The sequence below is a fragment of the Falco rusticolus genome, chromosome 17 (assembly GCF_015220075.1).
Source record: "Falco rusticolus isolate bFalRus1 chromosome 17, bFalRus1.pri, whole genome shotgun sequence".
In the NCBI taxonomy this organism is placed as follows: Eukaryota; Metazoa; Chordata; class Aves; order Falconiformes; family Falconidae; genus Falco; species Falco rusticolus.
This window is the reverse complement of record NC_051203.1, coordinates 2501856-2519371: the sequence shown is the minus strand read 5'-3', so window position 1 is coordinate 2519371 and position 17516 is coordinate 2501856. Positions and strand designations below refer to the sequence as shown.

General features: G+C 65.7%; 2 protein-coding genes across 3 annotated transcripts; one reads left to right on the top strand and one right to left on the bottom strand.

Annotated features, from left to right (window-relative positions):
• Positions 1–1833: 1833 nt before the first annotated feature.
• MICAL1 (microtubule associated monooxygenase, calponin and LIM domain containing 1) lies at positions 1834–11684 on the top strand. Its single transcript, XM_037410597.1, has 25 exons — positions 1834–2056; positions 2131–2409; positions 3190–3397; positions 3508–3624; positions 3825–3923; positions 4002–4157; positions 4359–4459; positions 4734–4991; positions 5664–5779; positions 5853–5979; positions 6226–6298; positions 6772–6922; positions 6996–7183; positions 7295–7404; positions 7489–7539; positions 7637–7714; positions 8068–8236; positions 8323–8405; positions 8514–8972; positions 9142–9198; positions 9321–9419; positions 9537–9630; positions 9714–9813; positions 9897–9970; positions 10077–11684. The coding sequence occupies exons 2-25, from the start codon at positions 2149–2151 to the stop codon at positions 10205–10207; spliced, it is 3360 nt and encodes a 1119-aa protein (XP_037266494.1). The 5' UTR covers positions 1834–2056; positions 2131–2148; the 3' UTR covers positions 10208–11684.
• SMPD2 (sphingomyelin phosphodiesterase 2) lies at positions 11508–16046 on the bottom strand. 2 transcript variants are annotated; one of them, XM_037410596.1, is made up of 12 exons: positions 15940–16046; positions 15072–15163; positions 14540–14636; positions 14208–14284; positions 13886–13979; positions 13708–13797; positions 13248–13330; positions 12897–13029; positions 12719–12823; positions 12475–12631; positions 11898–12250; positions 11508–11822 (listed from the first exon to the last, which is right to left on the bottom strand). In XM_037410596.1, exons 2-11 carry the CDS (start codon positions 15119–15121, stop codon positions 11907–11909), a joined length of 1230 nt encoding a protein of 409 aa, XP_037266493.1. In that variant the 5' UTR covers positions 15122–15163; positions 15940–16046; the 3' UTR covers positions 11508–11822; positions 11898–11906. The 2 variants fall into 2 exon arrangements, with proteins under 2 accessions (XP_037266493.1, XP_037266492.1); XM_037410595.1 differs by having other exon boundaries at positions 11508–12250.
• Between the last annotated feature and the right edge of the window lie 1470 nt (positions 16047–17516).

Here is a 17516-nt window from a genome sequence, read left to right as displayed (position 1 = left end):
AGAGAAAAAATGCAAAAAGCGCTCCTGGGGAGAGCAGAGCTGGAGGCAGCCTGGCCCTGCACCCGCCTTCACTGGCACTGGCCTTTGTGGGCTGAAAGTTCTTTATTTGCATGAAAGCTGCAGGAGCTGAGTATCTGGGGGGGGGTGTTCTGTCCTTGCTTGCAATTGTCTGGGGGTTTGAGTGTGCCAAAGGGGACGTGGTGTGCTGGCATGAGCATCGTTTCCATAGGAAACTTGGTGTAACACAGGACTTGTTGTTCTGCCTCCTCCAAGCCTCCCTGCCAAAGTGCTGGGGCTGGAAAGCTTTCCTGGGCGGCACGCTCCCCCCGGCACCATGTCTGGTGGGAATCAAGACCTTAAGATGGTTTTTTTTTTTTTGAGCCAGGGGCTGGTGATGCTGGAGTGGGTGCTCCCAGCCTGGGCAGCTGCCTTTGCCCCATCACCCTGGGGCTGCTGCGTGGTGGCCTTGGCAGGTGCCAATGCGGTAACGTGAGCTCCCGGGGGAAAATCCATCGTGCCTGGGCAGCACAGGGCACTGGAGCCCGGCCAGCCAGCGGGGCTGCCTGGGCATCCTCCCGTGGGAGGAGGACGGGTGGCTGATGGGACAGCGTGCTGGCACACTCCGGTGAGGTTTGCAGTGCTGCCTCAGTTTCCCCAGGCTCATTCTGTCCTGCTGGCAGGGCCAGAGGGCTGGAAGTGCTCAGGGGGAAAAGCAGAAATCTGTCCCCAGCTCTCAGAGCCCTGCCATGAACACATCGGTTGTGTCATCTGTCCTTGTGCTGCCGCTTTGGGGACCGGTGGGTGCCAGCTCTGGCCTGGCTGGGTGCTCTATCATTGCGTCTGCCCAGCAAGGAAGAGGGTAAAGCGCCAGGATTTCCTGCCTGTGCTGCTGGTGCGGGAAGGTGACCTGCAGAAGTGCTTTGCAAAGCACTCGTGGGTGTCCGGAAGCTGCCGGAGCGAGACCGAACTTGAAACCCAGCTAGAATTTGCGCTTTCCAGCCCAAACTTAAGCCCAGGCTTAAACAGCTCCTCTCCTCCACCCCGTGGAGGGTGGCTTGGCTCGGATGTGTCATCCTTCCCCCCCCAGCATCCCGCTGCGGGGCTGGCTGCCGCCTTCGGGGTGCCACCTGCCGCCTTTGGGGTGCCACCACGTGCCTGCCAGTAACGCTGAGCAGTGCAAGGGCAAAGAGTGATGGTTCAAAGGTAGGAGCGCCCTGGCTTCCTGAGCTTTTCCATCGCTTCCTCCTTGGAAGTGCCACGGCGCCGCCGGCTGCTTTGCTGGGCAGGGGGAGGATTTTCCAGCCCTGGGGTTTGGTGACAACAGCTGGAAAGGGCACAGCTTTGTGCTTTATGCTCAGGCTGGCAAGGGTGGCGTGGGATGGTGCTTGGGGGACGGTGCTGGGAGCGGGAGGCAGATGCAAGGGGTGCTGGTCCCCTGGGAGGTGCCGGGATGTGGGGGGATGTTGGGGTGCCCACGGAGGCATGTGCTGCACCCCTCCTCCCATAGGTTCTGTGGTGTGATGGGGCTGTTTGTGCCGTGGTTTGGCTTTTTGTTTGGTTTCCCCAGCGGTACTTCCTCTGTGCGTATCTGCTTCCGCAGCGCTGGGGGTGGCAGAGGTGGAGGGCAAGTTGCCGCAGTCCGGGGCTGCAAAAGCCAGGCTGGCAGGATGAGTCCAGCCCTGCTCCCTCCTGCCCAGGCCTGACTTTTGCTGGTTTTGGGGGCAGCTCTGGCTCATTCCTGAAGCCAGGATCTCCCACACTGTCCCCCGCCCCCAGCAAGGCTGAGGGGGAAGGAGAAGGAAGCAGCTCTTTGCTTCAAAACACCTCGCTCTGCTCTGGCTGCTGCAGGTACACACCATATGGAGGAAGCCGCCTGCTGCCACCGCAGCCCTCCCCGTCCCGTCCCCTGACGTCACCGTGGCAGGGTGACACCGTGGCTTGCTGGGTGCAGCACCCGGGGGAGGCTTTGCCAGCCACTGCCAGAAAGAGCCCTGATTTCGGTAGCACCGGCACCGAACGGCACCCCTGGCTGGGAAACCTGGCACCGGGACACCAGGTCTGGTATCGGATGTGTTTGAGGACAGGGACAGGAAGGTCCCCTCCCCGCTTATCTCTGCCGTCCCTCGCCAGGCTGCCGGGTGAAGCAGGATGAGCACGCCAACCAACGAGCCGGGCAACCCTGCCCATGCCACCTTCGAGAGGTTCCTGCGTGCCAGGGAGTGCCAGGAGGTGCTGGGCTGCTTCGGGGAGCTGTGCCAGCAGCTGGGGCTGCAGGGCAGGGGGCTGCAGCTCTACCACGGCCTCAAGGCTGCCCTCAACTACTGGAGTGCCAAGGCCCTGTGGAGCAAGCTGGATAAGAAAGCCGGGCACAAGGACTATGACCAAGGCACAGCCTGTGCCAGCACTAAGGTACCGGGGACGCGGGGCACGGGGTTTGGGTCCCTCCTTGTCCCCAGGATGAGAGCATCCCTTGAGGCACCCTGGCCCCCAACCGCGGGAAGATGTGGGATGTGCCAGGTGGGAGGTTGATAGGGTTTAATGGGGCAGGGTGTTAATTAACACTGCTCCTCTCCCCGTGGTGTGATGCCACCTCGATGTCACCCAGCCAGCAGCATCCTTCCTCCTCCCAGCTGCTTCTTCCTGCGGACACCTCATGGGGGGCTGCAAAGGGGCAGAGGGACCGGCTAAGCTCTTTCTAGGGGACAGCAGCATGCCAGGTTAGGATGTACCCCTGGGGCTGGGGGTCCCTATTTCTGTCCCCCTGTCCCAGAGCTGGTGGCTTTGTTCCCCACTGCTGGTGTCCCGTTGTCCGCCCAGCCCTGCACAGGGGCTGCCAGGGGATCAGACCCATGTCCTGGTTTTCAGCCTGTTGCTGGTGACATCTCCCCCTGCCTGGGCTGCAGCCGGAGGGAGACGTGCCTGCCTTATCTCCCTGAGCCCTTTAATTGCTGCCATTACTCCTGAAGAAGGCAAGGTTCAGGCAGCTGGGGAGGCAGGAACGCCCCACAGAGCCCCCCCGCCCTCCCACTTTTCAGGCAGAGGCAGTGCTTGCAGCCTGGGGAAGAGGGGAATAGTGGGGAGGGCCAGATCCTGACCCAGGGATGCAGAGGGAAGCTGGCTGTGGCGGTGCTGAGCTCCCTGGGGATTTACCCAAACCCCTGTTTTTGGGGGGTGCCCGTCCCCTCGCAGTGCCTGGTGGTGGGGGCCGGCCCGTGCGGGCTGCGGGTGGCCATCGAGCTGGCGCTGCTGGGCGCCCGCGTGGTGCTGCTGGAGAAGCGGGACTCCTTCTCCCGCAACAACGTCCTGCACCTCTGGCCCTTCACCATCCACGACCTGCGGGCGCTGGGCGCCAAGAAGTTTTACGGGCAGTTCTGCACCGGCACGCTGGACCACATCAGTGAGTTTTGGGGTGGGGGTGGCAGGGCAAGCTCCGTACCCCCGGGGTGCCCCCACTTTGTGGAGCCAGGGAGCGGGGGTGCAGCCCTGAGCGCCCCTCTCCCTTCCCAGGTATCCGGCAGCTCCAGCTGATCCTGCTGAAGGTGGCTCTTCTCCTGGGGGTGGAGGTGCACATCAACGTGCAGTTCAAGGGGCTCACCCCCCCGGCGGGCAAGGCAGGTGGACAGGGTAAGGCATCACTGTGGGGTAGGTGGCATCCCTGGGGACAAGGGCAGGGCTGTGGGTGGCTGCTTTGAGCCCCCTGGTGCCTCTGCTAGCCCAGGGCATGCCCTTTGAGGGGGGGTGGGGGGTGAGATGTAATCCTCCCCCCTGCCAGAGCAGGTCCCAGCTGAGACCCAGCACACTGGTGACCGTCCCTCTCCCCACAGGTGGGTGGCGGGCTGTGCTGCAGCCCAGCTCCTCTCCCCTCAGCCACTACGAGTTCGACGTCCTCATCTCCGCTGGCGGTGGCAAATTTGTCCCCGAAGGTGACAGCAGTGGGTGCCTGCATCCCTGGGACTGGTATGGGGGGCCGGGTGGGGGCTCACGCCTCTCCCATCCCCCAGGGTTCAAGCGGAAGGAGACACGGGGGAAGTTGGCCATCGGCATCACCACCAACTTCATCAACCGGCACACCCGGGCTGAGGTGGAGGTGGCCGAGATCAGCGGCGTGGCCCGAATCTACAACCAGAAGTTCTTCCAAAATCTCTACAACAAAACAGGTGGGTGGTCCCAGCCCCGGCGTAGGGGGGGGCTGGGGGGTCCCTGTCCCCACCTGATGCAACTGGAGGCTCAGCCCTGGGATGTCCCCTGTGTGATGGGGTGCATGTCCCCGTGTGGTACCCCACTCCAGGGGACGTTTGGTGGCTGAAGCTGGTGCGGGGGCTCCTGGTGGCTCAGCTCAGCCCCTTCCCCATCCCCAGGCATCGATCTGGAAAACATCGTCTACTATAAGGATGACACCCACTATTTCGTCATGACGGCCAAGAAGCAGAGCCTGCTCAAGAAGGGCGTCATCCTGCAGGTGAGGAGGGCAGGATCCGGCCCCAGGGTCCCGTAGCAATCAGCAGCTGAAAGCCTGGAGGGTAGGATGCAGATCTGGGTGCTGGTTTGACCATGTACCCCTGGGATGGGGGTGGGGGTTCGGCGCCTGTCGCCTCTGCCGTGAACAAATCCTTTTGGGGGGGCTCACAGCCCCAAGCCTGGTGGCACAGCTTCACCCCAGAGCAGGCTGCACCCAGACTGGGGGGGCAAAGCCCCCCAGCCACAGCCCACCCAGCTTCACCCCATCCCTGCAGGACAAATCGGACATCGAGAGCCTCCTGTCCCCGGAGAACGTGAACCGAGATGCCCTCCTCAGCTACGCCAAAGAAGCCGCCAACTTCTCCACCAACTACTCCCTGCCCGACCTGGAGTTTGCCCTCAACCACCGGGACCTGCCAGACGTCGACATGTTCGACTTCACCTGCATGACGCGCTCGGAGAACGCGGCGCTGGTGCGGGAGCACAACGGCGCCCGCCTGCTCCTCGGGCTGGTGGGCGACTGCTTGGTGGAGGTGAGGGTCCTCCATGCAGCACCGCTGTGTGCCTGTTTCCCCTCTCCCTGCAAGATACATCGCTTGCAATATATTCCCCTTTAGTAGGCGCTTCTCGCACCGGGCTGCCCGGTGCACCCCATCGCTGGGGGCAGTCTCCCCAAATCCCGGTAGTGGGATGCTTTGGTGGGGTTACCCCCTTCCCCAGCCCCCCTCCCCACCGATCTGGGGTGTGGGATGCTTTGGTGGGGTTATCCCCTTCCCCAGCCCCCCCTCCCCACCGATCTGGGGTGTGGGATGCTTTGGTGGGGTTACCCCCTTCCCCAGCCCCCCTCCCCACCGATCTGGGGTGTGGGATGCTTTGGTGGGGTTACCCCCTTCCCCAGCCCCCCTCCCCACCGATCTGGGGTGTGGGATGCTTTGGTGGGGTTACCCCCTTCCCCAGCCCCCCTCCCCACCGATCTGGGGTGTGGGATGCTTTGGTGGGGTTACCCCCTTCCCCAGCCCCCCCGGCGATCTGGGGTGTGTTCAGGGTGGAGGAGCAGCCCAGTTCCTCCCCAGACGCAGCCGTACCGGCTGGGGAGGAGACACCTGCACGTCCCACCGCCCTTCCCTGCTTTCATCCCTGGCCAAGCCCGGCAGCTCCCAGCCCCCTCCCAGCCCCCAGCTCCAGCTCTGCCTTTCCCTTCGCAGCCCTTCTGGCCGCTGGGCACCGGCGTGGCCAGGGGCTTCCTGGCCGCCTTCGACGCGGCGTGGATGGTGCGGCGGTGGGCAGCAGGGACCTCCCCGCTGGAGGTGCTGGCTGAGAGGTGGGTGTCCCCATCCCGCTGGGCTGATTCCGGAGAGGGCAAGGATGACCCCAGCCCTGTCCCTTGCATCCAGGGAGAGCATCTACCAGCTCCTCTCGCAGACCTCCCCGGACAACACCAACAAGAACATCAGCCAGTACAGCATCGATCCGGCCACACGCTACCCCAACATCAACCTGCAGTCCATCAAAGCCAGCCAGGTACCCAGCCCCCACCCCCCCGCTGGTCAGGGTGACACCAATTTGCTCTGGCCCCTGTCCCCAAAGGGTGTGAGGCTGAAGCTGTTGGTCCTCAGGACATTTAATGCGTTACCTGTTGTGGGTGTGGGTGGTTCCGGGGAGGTGTTGGGGGGGTCCGGGTGTCCCCCTTGCCGGGGCCAGCTCCCTGCCTGGTGCTGCTGGCACTGTGCAGGTGGTGACCTGTCACTGACATGTCCCCATCGGCAGGTCCGGGACCTCTACCTCGTGGGCATGGTGGAGGTGGACCATAAAAGGAAGAGTGACAACCGGCTCAGCACCGGTAGGAGCAGCTGGCCCTCCCCTGCCCCCCCTCCTCCCCCCCCCCCCGGCAGCAGGACCCCCATTCCTCCCAGAGCCGCTCCTGCCCTGATTTTCCTCCCCGTCCCTCTTTTCTTGAGCCCTGGCCAGTGTCCAGCTGGCTGCTGCGCTCCTCCCAGCAGCGGCTGCGTTTCCATCCTGGTGGCACCACTGGTTTCCGTTCCTTCTGCCCATGGCCCCCCAGCTGCCTTTTTTTTGGGGGGGGGGGCCTGTCCCCCTCCTTCTGGCCCACATTGATGCTGAGCCATGAAATATTGATATATACTTTATTAACCCATTTATTGAGCCTTGGGGGGGTGGAGGTGCATGAGGGGGGTCTTGGATCACTCCCATGGGATTCCTTCCCCACTAAAGCACTGATTCTGGGTGGGGGGAGGGGGCTGGCAGGGTGTCCTTTGCCGCTTTGGGATGGGGACATGTGTGCTGCCTCCCCAGCGGCCTCCGGAGACGCCTACGAAGAGCTGCTGAGCTGGTGCCAGGCCAGCACAGCCGGGTACCGCGGCGTGGCCGTGACCAACTTCACCACCTCCTGGACCAGCGGCTTGGCCCTCTGCGCCCTCGTCCACCGCTTCCGTCCTGACCTGGTGTGAGTGCCCAGGACCCCCCTGGGACCCCCACCCTGTGGAGCCCACCCTGACAGCACCCGTGTCTCACCACAGGGACTTTAATGCCGTGGACCCCCAGGATTCCATCCAGACCCACCAGATGATGCTGGACATGGCAGAGCAGGAGCTGGGTATCCAGCCCGTCCTCTCCAGCATCGAGATGGCCACCATGACAGAGCCCAACCGCCTGGGGCTCATCACCTACCTCAGCCAGTTTTATGAAGCTTTCAAGACCACTCCAGGTGTGAGATTTTGGGGGGGTTTCTCCCATCCCAAGCCCCACCAGGGCTGGCTGGGTGCCCCCTCCTCTGTAGGGTGGGCCCCACCATCATGGCCATGTCCCCTCTGTGCAGAGGCAGAGGAGATCAGCAAGAAGCCGCTTTCTCCCCGTGGCACACGAGGGGCCATCCTCTTCCTCAGCAAGCTGCAGAAGAGCCGGCACCTGACACACAAGCGTGCCCAGGTGAGGGATCCCCACCCAGCCACTTGTGACACCCCCAAAACCACGTCCCCCTCTCCATCCCAGCCGCCCGCTTTGCATTTGCAGGACAGTGCCCAGAAGGATGCTGAGGCCAAGAGGATCCGCAGGGATGCTGAGGTGGGTCTGCCCCGGCTGCCTCCAGGGATGCTCTCTGGGGTGCATCTTGTCCCGGGGGGAGAGTGGGGGGCTGACCCTCCCCTTGGGTTGCTCGTAGCTGGACACGGGGCTGGATGGAGACAATCCAGACGGTGCCCATGAGCTGCTGCAAACCACCATGATGGATCCAGGGCAGGTCAGTCCTCGTGTCACCCCAGGGGGGTGGTGGGGGGCCCAGGTCTGGGCAGGTGGGCGCTTGGGGGGCACCAGCAGCTGGTGGGACCGAGCCAAGGGCTGGGACTGGGGCTGCGCAAGCAAACGCCCACGGGCTCCCGGCTCCTCCCTGCCTGTTTCCTGACCTAACTGGTTTTCTGGAGCCAAGACTTGCCGCTCCCTTGCTGGTGCCAGCAAACCCGTCCCGAGCGCCCAGACCCACCTCTGCAAGAAGGAAAAAGTCCCCCCTGAGCCCCCTGGGCTGCTGGCAAAGCCCTGGGCAGGGGTGGGGGCCAGCACCCCGGTGCCACCCCAGCCTGTTCTCTCCGCCCTCAGCCATCAGCCCGTGGGGAGAGCAGCGACGCCTGCTACTTCTGCGGCCACCGCGTCTACATCCTGGAGCGAGCCAGCGCCGAGGGACGCTTCTTCCACCGCGGCTGCTTCCAGTGCCGGCAGTGCGGGGCCACCCTGCGCCTGGGCGACTACGCCTTCGACGAGGAGGACGGTGAGGCAGGTTTTGGGGAGAGGGGATGCTCGGGGGCAAGGCTTCGCCACCTTGCAGGTCATCACATGGGTTTGGGGCCCCCTCAGGTCATTTTTACTGCTCGCTTCACTACCCCACTCCATCCAGCATGGAGCTGCAGCAGGAGGGGCCCCCGGCGCTGCCCAATGGGGTAAGTCACTAAATGCCTGTAGATGATGGAGGCAAAGCAGAAGGTGGAGGGGGATGCTCTGGCACGGCCCCGTGCTGCATCACCCCTCCGCTGCTGGCTCTGCCCTAGGATGCCGCTGCTGCCCACCTGCCCTTGGATGCTGGGAGCCCATGTGTGTCCCCCAAGGAGGGGGCACCCTGTCCCCTGCAGCCCCCACCAGCAGCCCCACAGCTGGAGGAAGAGCCTGGGGCAGTGGAGGATGGTGATGACTCGGAAGAGCAAGAGCTGCTGGCACAGCACGAGGGAGATGTGAGGGATGAGGAGGGTCCCAAAGCGGAGCCCCAAGGGGCGGTGGAGGAGGGTGAGGAGAGCCGGGGCAGGAGGAAGATCGTCCTCACGCCGCTGGAGAAGCTCAAACTGTCCACGCTGACCCTCACCGGTGAAGCAGAGCCTGAGCCACCACCCAAGCCAGCTCGTAGGTGGCTCCAAGCACCCAAGGCCCTCCCTTCCCTGTGGCAGGGACAAGGTGCCTGGGAGGAGGAGGAGGAAGAGGAGGAGGAGGAGGAGGAGGAGGAGGAGGAGGAGGAGGCGGCGGGAATGGCCATGGAGGAAGGTAGGTGGCAACAAGCTGGAGCCTCTGGCCAAGCAGGGCTCTGGGTCCCTCTGGTACCATGACATCCCCCACGTTTTGCTCGTGAGGCACTGGCCCAAAATGGCTCTTTTTTGGGGGGCAGATTTGGAGGGCGACAGCGAGGAGGAGAAGGAAGAGGAGGAGGAGGAGGAAGGCACAGACCTTGGCATCGTGGCAGAGCTGGTGAGTGCTTTCCCCAAGCAGCACTGGCCCCACCAGCCGGTGTGCTGGCTCGGGCTCCTGCTGGGACAGGCGGTGCCCAGCGCAGGGACTGACCCCCTGCCCGTGTCACTGTCCCCTCACAGGGCCTGGACCTGGGGGAAGAGGAGAAATATCCCACCTGGAAGCGCACACTGACCCGCCGGGCCAGGGAAGCTCAGATGAAGCGGTTCTGCAAAGCCCAGGTAGCCCTATGGGGCAGAGCCAGGTCCCCAGCCTGGCACCGTCCCCTCCATCCTGCTGCTGGTAGCCACAAGCCAGGAGGTGCTGGCCCACAGGTGAGCTCTGCCTTTCCCTCACAGACCATCCAGAGGCGGCTGGAGGAGATCGAGGTGACATTCCGGGAGCTGGAGCAGCAGGGCATCAAGCTGGAGAAGTTACTCCGGAATGAGGACGGTAAGGCCAGGCTTGATGGGGCATTGTCACCCCAGTGACCGGGGGGGGCTCTGCACACCCCTCACGCCCCTCGTGCCCTGCAGGCACCCCGACCGACCAGAAGACGCAGTGGATGAACCAGCTGCTGTACCTGGTCCAGCAGAAGAACAGCCTGATGTCCGAGGAGTCAGACCTCATGATCAGGTAAGATTCGGGGGGGTGAGGGATGCTGCCTGGCTGGCATGGGGGCTCAGCTCACCCCAGCCCCCCCCCTCCCCTCCCTGCAGTGTGCAGGAGCTGAAGCTGGAGGAGCAGCAGTGGCAGCTTGACCAGAAGCTCCGGTGCTACATGAACAAGGAGGGTGAGCGCCAGCACATGCTGCGGGTGATCCCCGTGCACAGCGCAGGGAGTGGGGCCAGGGCTGTGACCCCCCCCCCCGGCCCTGCTCCAGCCCCCTGCTCCCACAGAATCCCTGAAGACACCTGCGGATCGCGTGGCCGAGAAGGAGATCCTGGCACAGCTGCTGGAGGTGGTGAACAAACGCAACGTCCTCATCCACATCCAGGATGAGAAGCGGCTCAGTGAGATGCGGGCCTGATCCTTGTGGCCCCAGGACCCACCAGTTCCTCCCTGGGGGGGGACAGGAGTGGTGTGCTGTCCGTCCCCCCCGCCGCCAGCTGAGCATCACCCTGAGCTGCCTCTGAAGGTGGTGATGCCTCAGCACCAGCGACGAATCCAGCTCCCTGCTTGCCGAAGCCTGCCGTGGAGGGGCCAGACCCGCTGGTGGACGTCCGTGTGGGGAGATACCGAGGAGCACCCTGGTTTTGGGGTGCAGAGAGGGCGTCCCCGCGCTTGGCTGGATTGCCTTTGCCTTGTGCTTGCTTGAAAACGAGATTTGCAGCGGGCTACGAAACAGGGGGGCTGCGGCGGCTCTGCCTGGGCTTTGCTACAGGAGGAAGAAGCCCCATGGGGAAGCGCCGTGTCACCCAGGGCAGGAGGTCCCACAGCCATCACCCTTCCAAGGGGACACTGCCCGGAGGCTCGGCTGGGGCATTGAAAGCATTTTGGCCCAGCAGAGCCCCTCGTGCTCGAGCTGAGGTTGCCTCGGGAGAGGTGGCTCATCGCTCTCTGCCCAGCGCTGTGTCCTGGGCGCCGAAGGGCTTTGCTCCCAGCAGCAAGGATGTGACCGTGGCCACTGCAGGCAGGTCACAGCGGAGATGCCAAATGTGGAGGGGCAGTGTCAGGAGTAGCCCCTGGAAGGCACTCAGGGACATCCATCAAGCCGGGGCCATCTATGCTAACCCAGGGCATCCATCCGCGCCTAGGACCTTCCACCTCTTCCAGGAGCATCCATCCTAACCCAGGGCATCCACGTCATCCAGGGACATCTGGCTCTGCAAGTGGGGCCAGTGACAGATGGGGCTGATCCCACCACAGGTGCCACATCCACACTGTCCCCAGCAGCTGTAGGAACCCAGGGTCAGACCCCCCCTGCAAGGCCCCCCGGGCCAGGGAAGGGGCTTTTTGTCCAGCACCTCCCCCAGGGGATTGTGCCCAGGGCCCTCACTGTGTGACATCAAGGACAAGGGACACTGGTGGCCATGTCCTTGCCCCTTTGGGGTTTCTCCTGCTTGGCAATGCCCCACTGGCCTTTGTAGGGACCTCTCAGACCTCCTGGAGCCCTGGTTGTTGTGGGGTAGCCTCCACGGCCAAATGGTGCTTACGGCAGCTCAGCTGTGTTGGGCAGGGGGCTCCTCTGTTAGCAATACCCCCCCCGCGTTCAGCCTCATCCCATCTCCCCCCCCCCAGTGCCTCCATCCTCCTCCTTGTGTCTGTACCAGCCCATCCATCCTGCTGCAAGCCCCCTTCCCTTCGAATAAAGCCTCCCCAGCCCGGCACCAAGGGCTAAAATACCATCTTTTATTTTCTATTTTCTATTCGACTCAAAGCTGGTTGCTGGAGCAGCCGCCAGCTCTCACTGGGAGCCCCCACGGCTGCCCCAGGCAAGGGGAGGGCTCAGCCTCACGAGCCCCCCAGCCATGCCAGCAGGTCCCTCCAGGTAGAAAGGGTGTTTTAAAAAAACCCAGCAATTAAAACCCACCTCCGTGGTTCCCATGGGGGTCAATATGCAACAAATCTACCCCCAAAATCTTGATTTTACGCAGAGGCAGCTGTCAAACCCGTGCTACCGAGCTGGCCGCAGTGCTGCTCACCTAAAACCAGATGTCAACTAGAAAAAGGGACTGAAAGGGGCCAGGATGGGCCAGGGGACATCGTGGGACACTCACAGCCCCGGCTCAGCCATCACTGAGCCGCTCCTGCAGCACCCGCAGCGCCATCCGCATCTGCTCCTCGGTGCCCTGCAGCATCTTCACCTCCATGGTGTGGAAGAGGTGGAGGCCGGTGGAGAGGAGGAGGACGCCGATGGCGAGGAAGGCCAGCAGGGAGAAGGAGAGCTTGGGGAAAGGCTGCCCAGCAGCCAGCCCCGCCAGCACACCCAGCGCGGCCACTGCCTGCAGCAGCAGCAGCAGCAGGGCCAGCACGGCCATCCTGCCCGTGGAGTACCGCTGCCGCTGCGCTGCCCGCAGCCCCACGCCGACCTCCGTCCGTGCCTCCGTCACTACGTCCAGCAGCGTCAGCTCTGTGGGGAGACAGGGGCAGCTCAGCAGGGACCCCCCGCCCCAATACCCCTTTTTCTCCCCATCCCCACCACTGTGCCCTGCCCGTGTGCCTCTCCACATGCAGCACCCCAAGGGATGCCCTAAGCAAGGGGAAAACATCCCCAAAAGCTCCATCCAGCTCCACCAGTCCACCCCCCAGCCCTCCCGGCACATGGGGGACCCCAGCAGCACCCCACCACCTCACCAGCTGCGCCGAGGCTGGCACCCACAGCCTGTCCCTGCCTCTGGACGTGCAGCGTTGCCATCACAGCTTCGTGGTCCGAGAAGGGGATGTCCATGCCCGGGGCTGTCCCCGTGGTGGTCTTCAGCTCTTCGCACTTCACCGTGAAGCCGGAGATGGCCTGGGGGAGGGGACAGGGGGGTCATGAGGGTGCCTCCCCCCGTGCCACCCACAGCTGGTGGCCGAGGCCCGTCCCCCCCCCCCTTACCTTGTAGAGGATGTAGTCGATGCGGATGCCCAGCGGGAAGGGCAGCAGCTCTGCCTTGACGGTGAAGCAGTTGTTGGGGACAAGGGTGCAGCCGTCCTCACAGCCCTGAGACCAAGCACCTGGGTGGGTGGGGGGCTCTTGGCACGCCGCAGGACCCTGCTCGCCCCCTGCCCCTCACCTCAAAGCGTGTGGCCTCAGCAAAGGCATCCCGCAGCCCCGTCCAGCCGCGCAGCAGCCGGATGCCCACGTCTTCGGGGTGCATGTTGAGGTCCCCTCCCAGCAGCACCACATCGGCCGCCTTTGAGGTGTGTCTGTGGCGACAGGGACAGCTAGCTCCCTTCCCCACCCTGCCCCGCACCGGACTGGGGTGACTGGGACCCCCCCTCCCTGTGCTCCCCAGCCTTACTCCTGACTGGGACTGGTGCAACGGGGAGTTCTCTGCAGTGCAAGCCCCAGGGGCAGGGGTGACCACACACGCTCTGGGGACCTGCCGGAGGGGGACCCTGTGGGACACCCCGTGGCTGCTCACCGGATGAACTGGGCCAGCTCCCAGGCCTGCACCAGGCGGTGGGGCAGGTAGGCGTCCTTCTCCCGGCAGTATTCGGCATGCAGCTGGCAAGAAGGGGGGGGGGGGGAGGGGGGGCAAAGCAGCCATGACCCCCATGCTGGCACCTGCCCTGCTCCTAGGCTCCCTGCAAACCCACCCCAGCCCCTCTAGACGGTCCCTTGGGGGTCTGGCCGACCCCTCAGTCTTCATCAGCCTGAGATGCTCACCCCACTGCACGGCCAAGTTGTGGGTCCCTGTCCTCCCCGCCACCCCAGCCCCCCTCCAGAGCAGTATTTCATTAAACAGCCCCAGGAGAGATGGCGCAGAGCAGTGCTTAAAGCAAGGGGACAGCAAAGGAGGGGTACGGCCACTTGTCCCCCCCTCCCCATCATCCCCATGCCCCCCCCGCCCCCAGTGCCAGGTCCTTCCCTGGGGCACTCACGTGGGTGACGTAGACGTTGAAGATAATCCCGGAGATCTTAATGATGACGAGCCCAACGGACTTGCCGCAGAACCAGTCCCCGTGCTGGAGCTGCCGGAGGGGCAGAGGAGCAGGCAAGGCCCGGTGAGGCTCCGTGGGGCAGGACACCGCAGCACCACGTGCCCCCCGCCCCACTCACCATGTAGGGGTACCCGTTCAGCGAGTACTGGTAGAGGAGGGTGTCCAGGATGGGGAACTTGGAGAAGACGCAGAGGCCGCTACCGATCACCCCGCTGCGGGAGGTGGAAAGCACAGTGAGGACGCATGGTGCCCCCAACCTCTGCCGCCCCCCAGCCCCGTGTCCCGCTGTGCTCCCATGAGCATCCCACCCTCCAGGCACGGTGACAGAGGTGACCTACAGCACCCGCACTCATCTCCCCATGGGACAAACACCGAGGATGGGGCACAGCCCTGCTACTGCCCCACGGGCATCCCCGGGGGGCTGGCCTGGCCCCTCTCACCTGCGGAAGTAGTGGGAGAAGGGGTAGCAGCCTCCCAGCTTCGCCTTCAGGTCACTGTAGTCCCGCTCGCTCCACACCTGGAGAACAGTGGGATGGGCTGAGAACGGGTGCGCTCGGCTCATCTCCCGGGCTGAGAACGGGCGCGCTCGGCTCATCTCCCGGGCTGGGAACGGGCGCGCTCGGCTCATCTCCCGGGCTGGGAACGGGCACGCTCGACTCATCTCCCGGGCTGAGAACGGGCGCGCTCGGCTCATCTCCCGGGCTGGGAACCGGCGTGCTCGGCTCATCTCCCGGGCTGGGAACCGGCGCGCTCGGCTCGCGGCTGCTCTCACCTCCTGGAGAAGCACCAGGTCGAAGCCCTCCTGGCGCAGCGTGTCCCCGATGAGCCGGACACGCTCCTGCCGCCGTTTGCTCAGGTAGCGGATGGCCCTGCCCAAGAGGGGTGGGGGTCACAGCTTGGGGGGACAGGGTGATGTCAGCGCACGCCAGGACCCAAAATGGGGGAGAGTGGGCCCCAGTACTGGTACAGCCGGGATGCAGACTGGGGGAGATGGGAAGGGGAAAGGGCCATGTGGGGACATGGGGACATGCAGGGAGGCTGTTTGGGGACAGCTCGTCCTGCCTGCAGAACCCAGGCAGCTCATCCCTGGTGGGGGTGCAAATGGGGGACCCGTCTCCGGGGGGAGCAGGCACAGAGAGGAGGGGGGGCACCACCCAGCCAGGCACCTCGGGACCCTCTGGTGCTGGGAGAGTGGTGTGACCCCGAAACGAAGGGGACACAAAGGTGACCCCAAGGTGGGACCCCTCTCCCGGGGCAGGTGCCCCCATACCCACCCATGCAGCACCGGCGAACTCGGGACTCACCAGCAGTTGAGGTCGAAGACGCGGAGCCGCAGGGTGGGATCTGCCTCCATCGCTCACAGGGGGCCGGGGGGCAGCGCCGGGCAGGGGGGGTCCTGCAGGGAGCAGGTGGGGGTGACAGCCCCGGGGAGCCAGGCAGCCCCGGCGAGGCAAAGGCCGGCAGGGAGGAGCGCTGGAGGAGCTCACACCGTCCCCTCCTCTCCCACCCACAAGACCCCCATCCCAAACCCCAGTTTGCCCTCAGGGACCCACGGACCCCAGCCCCACGGGTGGGCCCTGCACCCCGCGGACAGGCAGGGATGGGGTGCAGGGCTCACAGCCTCTGTCAGCGAGTTGTGATCCTGGGTGGACTTTAACCCGGGTTCCAGAGCAGGGCAGAGGGGTGCGGGCAGCGGAGGGCAGGCAGAAGGGGGCAGGCAGCAGGTACGGGCAGGCAGCAGGTACGGGCAGCAGGTGGGGGTAGGCAGCAGGGGAGCAGGGCGGAGAGGGAAGCAGGCAGCGGGGGGAGCAGGCAGCGGGGTCCCGCAGCGGGGTACAGGCAGCCGGCACAGGCAGCCGGGCTCTGCCCGGGCGGGGTTACCGAGCGGCTCATCCCGTCCCTGCGCCGCGCTAACACCCGCGTGTCCCCCCGTGTCCCGCCGGGGCCCGTTGCCCACCCCGGGCGCGCCCCCTCCCAGCTCCCCGCGGGACCGGGAGCGCAGCGGGCGCGGGGCCGGGCCGGGAGCGCGGAGCAACAGGCGGAACCGGGGGAGGGAGCGGGCAACAGGCGGGGGGCGCGGAGCCATCGGCGGGGCCGGCAGCGGAGCGGGAGCGGATTGGGACCGGGACGGGACCGGGACGGGACCGGGACGGGACGGGGAGCGGAGCGGACCTGGCGCGGGCCGGAGCAGCGCGGGGCCGCGGGACTACGCGTCCCGGCAGGCAGCGGAGCGGCGCGGAAGGGGCCGGGGCGGGACGGACGGGACGGGACGGGAAGGGGCCGGCGCGGGAGGCGGGGCGGCGGGGCGGGGGGCGGGGCGGGGGGGGCGGGGCGGGGGGGCGCCGGGGGGCGGGGCGGACGGGGACGGGGCAGATGGGGGGGGCGCCGGGCCCGGGAGGAGGGGCGGGGGGTGCCGGGGGGCGGGGCGGGGGACGGGGCGGGGCGGTCGGGCCTGGGAGGCGGGGCGGGGGGACTGGGGCAGATGGGGGGGCGCCGGGCCCGGGAGGCGTGGCGAGGCGGGGGCGGGGGGCGGGGCCCATGCGGTGGGGCGGGGAGATTGGGCCCGGGAGGCGGGGCAGGAGCGCGGGGCGCGGGGGGCGGGGCCCGGATGGCGGGGCGGGGGGTGTCGGGGGGGCCGGGCGGGGCGGGGTCCCGCGGGCGTTGCACGGGGATAGCGGCGGGCGGGGGGGCCTCACTCGGCTCTTTCCCTGGGGCTGGGGGTGCCCATTCACACCCCCCCACTCCCCCCACACCCCCCCGCGGGACACCCCAGCAGCTCCCCCCCCTCCAGGCTCCCCCCAGCACCTCGGAGGCCTGTGGCACCCGCCCCCGGAGCCCACCCCCCCCGGGACACCCTCCCGGTCACCCCGGAGCATGCCGCGGCCCGCGGGCACTGCCTGCTCCCCGCTCCTGCTGCTTCCTCATCCCGGTCGGGCCCGGACTGGGAAGGGCGGCAGCTGACGATACTGGGACCAGCTCTCCCGCTCCAAGGCCGCCTCCTTCCCGGCCCAGCCCCCACACGTCCCGCATCCCGCTCCGGGGGCAGCGGTGGCCTCGGCAGTGACTGGTACCCAGGGACAGCAGTGATGCTCACGGCGCCGAGTTCCCTTTTTGGATCCTGCGCGTGTTTTGTTGCCTTTCCCAGCGCATGATCCAGGCTGGATTAGCTCCACAGGGAGCCTGAGTAGAAACAAGTCTGTCGGCTGCCTTAATGCCATGCGGGATCCCCTTAATGCCATGCGGGATCCCCTTAGTGCCATGCGGGATCCCCTTAGTGCCATGCGGGATCTCCCCAGCCATGTCGTGGAGCAGGGGAGGGGGTGGCAGCAGGAGGAGTGGGGCTGCAGGTCCCTCCACTGCCTTTGGGGACATCATCCCATTCGGAGGGACAGCAGCAGGACGGAGGTTTGCCGGGCTGGATAGCCGTGGGAGCAGGATTTGTGCATCACTGATAAAGCAGCTGAGCCTGGAGGTGCTGGGATGTGCAGAGCCGTTGGCCCTAATGGCATCGGGGTTTGGCCACCGGCTCTGCCCTCGGGGCCATGGGAACGGGCACCTAAATACGGCGGTCTGACTTGCAGAAAGGGGGAAAAGGGTGTTAAAACCTGTCTCTGGGTGCCCTGGCCCTGGGATGGGGTGTACGGTACCCACCAGCCCAGGTGCCATGAGCAAGGCTTTGAGGACTGTTTCCCACTGGTAGGACAGACACAGCCCTCCATCACTCGGTCCTGCCATGCGCAAGGATGCAA

Excerpts from the sequence above, each read along its gene's own strand:
- MICAL1 (XM_037410597.1), top strand. The coding sequence starts at position 2,149 with ATGAGCACGCCAACCAACGAGCCGGGCAACCCTGCCCATGCCACCTTC. Across the intron at positions 2,410-3,189 it reads CAGCCTGTGCCAGCACTAAG|TGCCTGGTGGTGGGGGCCGG; the intron begins GTACCGGGGACG and ends GTCCCCTCGCAG. Across the intron at positions 3,924-4,001 it reads TGGCAAATTTGTCCCCGAAG|GGTTCAAGCGGAAGGAGACA; the intron begins GTGACAGCAGTG and ends CCCATCCCCCAG.
- SMPD2 (XM_037410595.1), bottom strand. The coding sequence starts at position 15,121 with ATGGAGGCAGATCCCACCCTGCGGCTCCGCGTCTTCGACCTCAACTGC. Across the intron at positions 13,030-13,247 it reads GAGCTGGCCCAGTTCATCCG|ACACACCTCAAAGGCGGCCG; the intron begins GTGAGCAGCCAC and ends CTGTCGCCACAG. Across the intron at positions 12,632-12,718 it reads TCGACTACATCCTCTACAAG|GCCATCTCCGGCTTCACGGT; the intron begins GTAAGGGGGGGG and ends CCCCTCCCCCAG.